General features: G+C 45.8%; 2 protein-coding genes across 2 annotated transcripts in view; one reads left to right on the top strand and one right to left on the bottom strand.

Moving 5' to 3' along the window:
• Window positions 1–2,205: 2,205 nt before the first annotated feature.
• On the bottom strand, window positions 2,206–6,053 carry LOC309491436 (uncharacterized protein; the record flags this gene model as incomplete). Its single annotated transcript, XM_082190495.1, has 7 exons — window positions 2,206–3,211; window positions 3,326–3,685; window positions 3,777–4,031; window positions 4,114–4,283; window positions 4,379–4,674; window positions 4,753–4,927; window positions 5,264–6,053. The coding sequence occupies 7 exons, from the start codon at window positions 6,051–6,053 to the stop codon at window positions 2,954–2,956; spliced, it is 2,304 nt and encodes a 767-aa protein (XP_082046621.1). The 3' UTR covers window positions 2,206–2,953.
• Window positions 6,054–7,788: 1,735 nt separating this feature from the next.
• The window catches only part of LOC309491435 (uncharacterized protein), a 1,815-nt gene continuing 1,006 nt past the window's right edge, over window positions 7,789–8,597 (top strand). The window contains exons 1-3 of the mRNA XM_082190494.1: window positions 7,789–8,133; window positions 8,210–8,375; window positions 8,489–8,524. Coding sequence (XP_082046620.1) covers window positions 7,921–8,133; window positions 8,210–8,375; window positions 8,489–8,524 — 415 coding nt within the window. The 5' untranslated portion in view covers window positions 7,789–7,920. The remainder of the gene's footprint in view (window positions 8,134–8,209; window positions 8,376–8,488; window positions 8,525–8,597) is intronic.

Raw genomic sequence — 8,597 nt, 5'->3', positions numbered from 1 at the left:
AGTCCCACCTGCAACTTATTTGACGGGGTCCCTGTAAGCTCTCCATGGACATGTCATTTTAAGGCTAACGATGCACAATTATGAACTGTAAAGTACCCCAACATGTCAGATTGTCTTCCCTGTGCACTGTACTGCATGTTTTAAGTAATAAAACATTAATAATCATATATTATGACCTGTTAATGCATTGACCACGGACAGCCTAAAGAGGTCCCGTCAAATAAGTTACAGCTGGGCAATTCCTATGATTTTACAGGAAGTGCCCACCTGTAACTTATTCGACAGGGTTCCTGTAAGCTGTCCGTGGACATGCCATTTTAAGGCTAATTATGCATAATTATGAACTGTAAAGAGCCCCAACATGTTGGATTGTCTTTCCTGTGCACTGTACATTATGTTTAAAGTCATAAAATATTTATGAGTATGAATTGTGACCTGTTAATGCATTGACCACGGACAGCCTAAAGAGGTCCCATCAAATAAGTTACAGGTGGGCCCTTACTGTGCCCACCTGTAACTTATTTGACAGGGTTCGTGTAAGCTGTCCGTGGACAGCATAATTATGAACTGTGAAGTACACCGGTCAAAATCAGCATCCCACCTGTAACTTAATAAGTTACTCACTGGCCTTCAGCACATATGCTGAAATCCCCAATTCTTTACAGGGATTCACCCGCTGAAAATGTCTAAGTCAAAAACAGCATCCCACCTGTAACCTATTTGACAGAGCCCCTATAGGCTGTCTGTGGGACAGTCGAATTTTATGCAAATTATGCATAATTAATGGCTGTAACATGTTGGATTGTCTTCCCTGTGCACTGTACTCTATGATTTAAGTAATAAAACATTAATAAGTATGAAATATGACCTATTAATGCATTGACCACGGACAGCTTACAGAGACCCTGTCAGATAAGTTACAGGTGGGATGCTGTTTTATATTTTGATGCCAAGATTGATTAAAAATTAAGAAAATTGATTAAATATCAATTTTATGTTCATCTTTGGGCCCCCCTGAGCAATTTGCAGCCTTCAGAACCCAGAAATTCCACTGTCCACGAACAGCCTAAATTTTTGAATGGGATAGATTGTACGTGGAACGTCCAGATCTCAGCCTCTGGACAGAATTTGGAGATGAAACCTGCGCTCCTGCGCTCGTCTGGACGTGCCCAGACAGCGCTGTGAATTTCAGGGAGTTTGGAGAAACTTGAAAATCTGACTGAAAAATTCTCCAAGGGATACCCCTTTGAGTTTTTTGGGGTCGAATTTTCAAGTTTCTCCAATCTCTTTGAAATTCACACCATGGACAGGGCGTGTCCAGATGAGCACAGGAGTGCAGGTTTCATCTCCAAATTCTGTCCAGAGGCTGAGATCTGGACGTCCCACGTACAATCTATCCCATTCAAAAATTTAGGCTGTTCGTGGACAGTGGAATTTGGAGGTTCTGAAGGCTGCAAATCGCTCAGGGGGGCCCAGAGATTAACATAAAATTGATATTTAATCATTTTTATGCAATCTTTTCCATAATGACATCAAAATATAAAAAGGATCCCACCTGTAACCTATATGACAGGGTCCCTGTAAGCTGTCCGTGGACATGTCCATTTAAGGCTAATTATGCATAATTATGAACTGTAAAGTACCCCAACATGTTGCATTGTCTTCCCTGTGCACTGTACTGCATGTTTTAAGTAATAAAACATTAATAATCATAAATTATGACCTGTTAATGCATTGACCACGGACAGCCTAAAGAGGTCCCGTCAAATAAGTTACAGGTGGGACCTTCCTGTGCCCACCTGCAACTTATTTGACAGGGTCCCTGTATGCACTCCATGGACATGTCATTTTAAGGCTAATAATGCATAATTATGAACTGTAAAGTACCCCAACATGTTGGATTGTCTGGCCTGTGCACTTTACTGCATAATTTAAGTAATAAAACATTTATAATGATGAAATATGACCTAATAATGCATTGACCACCGACAGCTTACAGAGACCCTGTCAAATAAGTTGCAATTGGGCACAGGAAGGGCCCACCTGTAACTTATTTGACAGGGTCCGCGGACAGCTTGCAGGGACCCTGTCATATAAGTTACAGTTGGGCCCTTCCTGTGCCCACTTGCAACTTATATGACAGGGTCCCTGTAAGCTCTCCGTGGACATATCAAATAAGTTACAGGTGGGCCCTTCCTGTGCCCACCTGTAACTTATTCGACTGGGTTACTGTAAGCTGTCTGTGGACATGCCATTTAAATGCTAACTATGCACAATTATGAACTTTAAAGTACCCCAACATGTCTGTTTGTCTTCCCTGTGCACTCTACATTACGTTTAAAGTAATAAAACATTTACAACCCTGAATTATGACCTATTAATACATTGACCACGGACAGCCTAAAGAGGTCCCGTCAAATAAGTTACAGGTGGGACCTTCCTGTGCCCACCTGTAACTTATTTGACAGGGCCCCTATAAGCTGTCAGTGGACATAGGTGTTATAACAAATTAATTACACATGGTTTGATTACACGTTCAGATCAATTAACCCTTTAACCAGTTTGAACCAATTGAATAAAACCTCTAATTCAATTTTCACAATAATACTTAGAAAAAAAAGACAGACAAGAAGTTAAAACTTCAACCAACAAAAACAACTTTATTTAAAACAAAAAAACGAACACTGCAAGGGGAACGAACGCTGGAACAGGATAAACAAACAAAAAAAAAGTCTCTCAAAAAACGAACACTGGAACTAGGGTAAAAAAAAAAGTCTCTCAAAAATCGAACACTGGAACAAGGGTTAAAAAAAAAAAGTCTCTCAAAAAAGCGAACACCGGAACAAGGGTAAAAAAAAAAAAAAGTCTCTCAAAAAAGCGAACACCGGAACAAGGGTAAAAACTCAAAATGTCTCCAAAAAAACCGAACAACCGGAGCAAACGAAGGCAACGCCTATTTTGGTTTTCTTCGCCTGTTCATGGCCGCCTTTACCTTTTCTGCGGCCTTCTTTCGGCGGTTGATCCCAACCAGCGTTGTGGAGCTCGCGGAGAAGATGGCCTTTTTGACCTTCAGCGGTGACACAAGCTTCAATGGAGTCAGCAGCACCGTCGCCTTGCCTCTCCGTGCAGGGTACTTTCTGGGGGGGGTGCTCGGTTCCTGTGGCTCCTGTTCTTGGGATCCCTTCTCCGAGGCCTCCTCCTCCTCCCCGTGCTGTGCAAGGTAAAACAAATGCGTACACACAAAGACATGGTGAGCAAGTGATCGTGATGTTGCAAACGATTATAACACGCTAGGTTCACTGCAAGTCAAAGGTAGCCAACTTACCTCGCTGGACTCGGGGCTGGACGCCCCAGACTCCTGGAGCTCCATGCGGGTCACCTCGGGAGTGGTGCTGCCCGACGTGAGCTCCTCGTCCGGGGACTCGGGAGCTCTCCTCTTTAGGGGTTGCTTGCCCTTACCCTTGGCAGGCCGCTTCCCCGAGGTCGGCTCCTTCGACGGGGAGGTCGGCTCCTTCGACGGGGATCCCCTCTCCGCACCTTCCAGGGCAGAGTCGAACAGCCTGCGGTGCTCCATGGCCTGCTGGGGAGTCAAGTTGGCCACATAAAATTTGTCCGCCGTCCGTGTGTCGTGACACATGAACTTGGACAGCTTCACCCGGTCGTCATTGTTGTGGGTGAACTTGATCTGGAAAGACAGAGACAGAGAAAAGTCAAAACCAATGCCGCCACCAGGGAAGGCCGCCGAAATACGCGCCAGAGCGCCCAAAAACACTTACGTGACTGGCAATGGACGTCCGGACGTCGGTGAAGGTGGGGCAGCCGGGAAGGCCCATCGACTTCCAGGCCTCCTGGAAGTAGCAGTTCAAGTTCTTGCAGGGGTTTTGGGTGGACGTGAAAAACAGGTATTTGGCCGTGGGACCGCCCGGCAGCTGGTCCTTCAGCTGGAGGAACCTCGTCACCCACCCAAACTCCTCCTCCGTCAAGGCGATCTGGGCCGACCCGAAGGCCATGTTGGTCTTGTGCTGGGCTATCTGTGGACACACGGGGGGAACGACAGTCAGGAGAGGCGGCAAAAACAAATCAGGGAACAACAAATAAAAGTCAGACGCTCACATTGATGAGGTACGCCCTCTCAGAGGAGGATTTACGGGCCCCCACAACCTCCTGGATGGTGATATTCTGAAAAACACCCCCTCTGTGGCCGTAAATGCAGGAGAGCAGTGCCGCAAAGTGCCCGTAAAACCTCCACAGGTTCTTCAGGCTGGGCTCCTTCTCCAGGAGGTCTAAAGACGGGAGAGAAGCACAACGTCAAGGTTCAAACGTTCGTTCGGCAACAGTTGAGTACCTCGAGTCGGGGAGAAGGTAAAAGACAACTTACCCAGTAGCTCGGGGATGGCCTTGGCCGCGAGCTCCCGGCACGTCAAAAGGGTGGCCTTGGCAAGGATATTCGTCTCCTTGCCCTCCTTGACCGCCGTCTGGTGGACGGCCAAGCCCCTCTTCAGGGACTTCCTCAGGCTCCCCATCTCCCTGCGAAGGCCGACCAGGGCTTTCCTGGAGAGGCGGCAGGACTGCGGAGGGGTTTCGGAAAGGAACCGCATGAAGCAGCCGACGTTCAGCACGTAGTGCTGGATGGTGGTCACCGCCATTTTGGCCTGCCGGAGGGAGCTGACCCAACTGCGAGAAGACAAGAATGGTTACAGAGGCGACAGATTGTTTTCAAACTGAGCCCACGACGGGAGAAAAGCTACTCACCTGTGTATCCTGGCAGTGTCGTCCAGGAAGCGGAAGTCGGCCAGGTTTTTCTTGCCCCTCGACATGACCGCCAGAAATTTCTTGATTCGGTACACCTGACAGCCAACGTTTTCTTTCAACTTGGTGCCAGGGTCTGGGCCTTCCCTGTGCCGCCTGTACTCCTCCACGATCTCGTCTGCAAAAAGAGAAAGAGAGAAAAAAGTGAGAACAGAGGAAGTAGTGCATTGTCCACGGACAGCTTACAGGGACCCTGTCGAATAAGTTACAGTTGGGCACAGGAAGGGCCCACTTGCAACTTATTCGACAGGGTCCCTGTAAGCTGTCCGTGGACATGACGTGTCCACGGACAGCTTACAGGGACCCTGTCGAATAAGTTACAGTTGGGCACAGGAAGGGCCCACTTGCAACTTATATTGCAGGGTCCCTGTAAGCTGTCCGTGGACAATGCAAGAGTTAGTGTTAGCACAGCCACAAGTTGAAAAGATAAAACAGATAAAAGCGTCACACTCACTCAGCACCACCACGTGGTCGGGGTAATGGGGTTGATCTTCCTCGACGTCCTGCGGCTGCCGACTCGTGGAAGGCTTCTCCCCGTCTCCCTCAGGTTTCTCCTCGGGCAAGGCAGGGGGCTGCTGAACGGCAGAGGGCACCTCGGGGGAAGACTTGACGTCCTCTTCCACGGTACCGCGCTCCTCTTCTTCCGGGCCGAGAGAGGAGAGGAGCCTTTGGGCCACCTGCCCGATGCGGGTCGAGCCCAAGGAGGTCGACCTCCTCTTGAGGATTCGATAACGCCTGGTGACCATTCTGAGCGTCTCACTCAGGGTGTCGACTTGCTTGTTCAGGTCGGCCACCTGAGTTCTGAGGAGGCTCTTTACTTGTTTGCAGCCTGCCTTTTCGCACTCCTCCTCCTCCAGGTCCTCTGGCTCTTGGGGGCATGACGGGTCCTCCTCCATGAGCTGCTGCTCCTCCAGGTCGAGGGTGGAGACCATAGGTACGGCCGGGTTGGAGGCCCTCAGGGCAGTCAGCTTGGAAAGACACACTCTCCTCTTGCAGAAGCGGAGCGCTTCGTCCTGCACCCCCACCGAGACCTCAGAGTGCGTACGGATATGGCGGTCGAGGCGGTTGGAGAATTTGTTGCACGCCGGAACCGGGCAGAGGCCTGCACGGGCGTTCACTCGCCCCGACTCCATGGCAAGGAGGAGCTTCCTCTCCTCCTTGTTCTTGACGCCGTGGGTGACGACCAGGTGCTGGCCGAGGCGGGCGTAAGAGCGCAAACAGATCGGGCACGTTTCGATGGGCATCTTTCCACGACTGGACAGCAGAAAACGGGCTCGCAGACTCGCTTGGTGGTGGTCTAGTGTGGACTGACTGGGGGTCGACTCGCTCCCTTAAAACCTGTACTGTACACTTACCTGAAATTGGAGTGCAATTTAAAGTAATTCAATGTACACTTACCTGAAAATGGAGTGCAATTTTAAGTAATTTAATGTACACTTACCTGAAAATGGAGTGCAATTTAAAGTAATTTACTGTAGACTTACCTGAAAATGGAGTGCAATTTAAAGTAATTTAATGTACACTTACCTGAAAATGGAGTGCAATTTAAAGTAATTTACTGTACACTTACCTGAAAATGGAGTGCAATTTAAAGTAATTTAATGTACACTTACCTGAAAATGGAGTGCAATTTAAAGTAATTTAATGTACACTTACCTGAAAATGGAGTGCAATTTAAAGTAATTTAATGTACACTTACCTGAAAATGGAGTGCAATTTAGAGTAATTTACTGTACACTTACCTGAAAATGGAGTGCAATTTAAAGTAATTTAATGTACACTTACCTGAAAATGGAGTGCAATTTTAAGTAATTTAATGTACACTTACCTGAAAATGGAGTGCAATTTAAAGTAATTTACTGTAGACTTACCTGAAAATGGAGTGCAATTTAAAGTAATTTAATGTACACTTACCTGAAAATGGAGTGCAATTTAAAGTAATTTACTGTACACTTACCTGAAAATGGAGTGCAATTTAAAGTAATTTAATGTACACTTACCTGAAAATGGAGTGCAATTTAAAGTAATTTAATGTACACTTACCTGAAAATGGAGTGCAATTTAAAGTAATTTAATGTACACTTACCTGAAAATGGAGTGCAATTTAAAGTAATTTAATGTACACTTACCTGAAAATGGAGTGCAATTTAGAGTAATTTACTGTACACTTACCTGAAAATGGAGTGCAATTTAAAGTAATTTAATGTACACTTACCTGAAAATGGAGTGCAATTTAAAGTAATTTACTGTACACTTACCTGAAAAGGGAGTGTATCATCCCAGCTACAGCTTAATAGGCTTTCCATGGTCAGACTGGACAGGTTGTTATTACAGTTTTATTTTAAATTTTAATATTTTTTATTTTATTCTAAGTGTTTATGAAATAAAAATGCATGTTTATGATCTCTACTGTGCGTAGATATGTTTAACTTTATCCCTTGTAATTTTCCTTTTATTAATACATTTTAAATATTTTTTTGAAAATGCAATTTTTTTTTTTATTATGAATATGTAAAAAGTGACCCTAACCCTTAAACTTCATTTCAGTCATACAGTGTAAACAGCTGCTGCCACCCCCTTCGACAAGGTAATTTCAAAGTGTTATTTTGAGAATATTTCAGACTACAGAGGTCCCGTCACTTAAGTTACAGTTGGGCACAGGAAGGGCCCACTTGCAACTTATTCGACAGGGTCCCTGTGAGCTGTCTGTGGACATGACATGTCCACGGACAGCTTACAGGGACCCTGTCAAATAAGTTACAGTTGGGCACAGGAAGGGCCCACTTGCAACTTATTCGACAGGGTCCCTGTGAGCTGTCTGTGGACATGACATGTCCACGGACAGCTTACAGGGACCCTGTCGAATAAGTTACAGTTGGGCACAGGAAGGGCCCACTTGCAACTTACATGACAGGGTCACTGTAAGCTGTCTGTGGACATGACATGTCCACGGACAGCTTACAGGGACCCTGTCGAATAAGTTACAGTTGGGCACAGGAAGGGCCCACTTGCAACTTATTCGACAGGGTCCCTGTGAGCTGTCCGTGGACAATGCATTAATAGGTCATATCATGTTTCTAACTGAACTAACTTTGTTTCCATTTGTCAAAGATGCTACTGACTTGCCCGTTGTGCCCATCGAAAGTTGTGCACCTAAGGCACCACCTGAGGTCACAGCATCACATAGTGAACTCAGAGGAACGGAAAATTTTACTGAAACTTGCCAGGGGCAGAATCAAACTTAGGAACATCAGGTGTCCTGAGTGTGACATAATTTATGAAAATGTGGAGCGACACTTAAAATCGGGCCATCCAGAGCTGACGGTAAGTCTAATCTCAAACTAGCATACTTGTTTTTGTGAATTCATTTAAAAAATGTTTTGAATAAAACTCTCTTCAGGGAAAAAGGGTCAAGTTGTTGACCAAACAGTTGGAGAGAGAGGTAGCAGAGGAACAGCTACAAAAACTGAATAACGGTCAACAACTTGACCCTCCAGTCCTGTCAGCTCTGGATGGCCCTGTAGAGACCCCTCTGCATATCCCAGAGGAGTGCCTCCAATTGCTGGGTAGGTTTTGAATGATTTTCTTGCAATGGGAGTATAACATATTTTTTTACAAGGTGTTGATCAAACTATTGAGTCTGTGTGTGTGTGTGTGTGTGTGTGTGTGTTTATTGTAGACGAGTTTGAAATGGAAGGGGCTCCAAGCTTTCTGGGTAAGTGATCAACATGTAATTATGCTGTTTATACAAGAACAACACATTAATACATTTTTATTTATTTTTGATT

This window comes from Leuciscus leuciscus (genome assembly GCF_965113295.1).
Source record: "Leuciscus leuciscus genome assembly, contig: HAP1_SCAFFOLD_251, whole genome shotgun sequence".
NCBI classification, from domain to species: Eukaryota; Metazoa; Chordata; class Actinopteri; order Cypriniformes; family Leuciscidae; genus Leuciscus; species Leuciscus leuciscus.
This window is presented reverse-complemented; position numbering and strand designations above follow the sequence as displayed.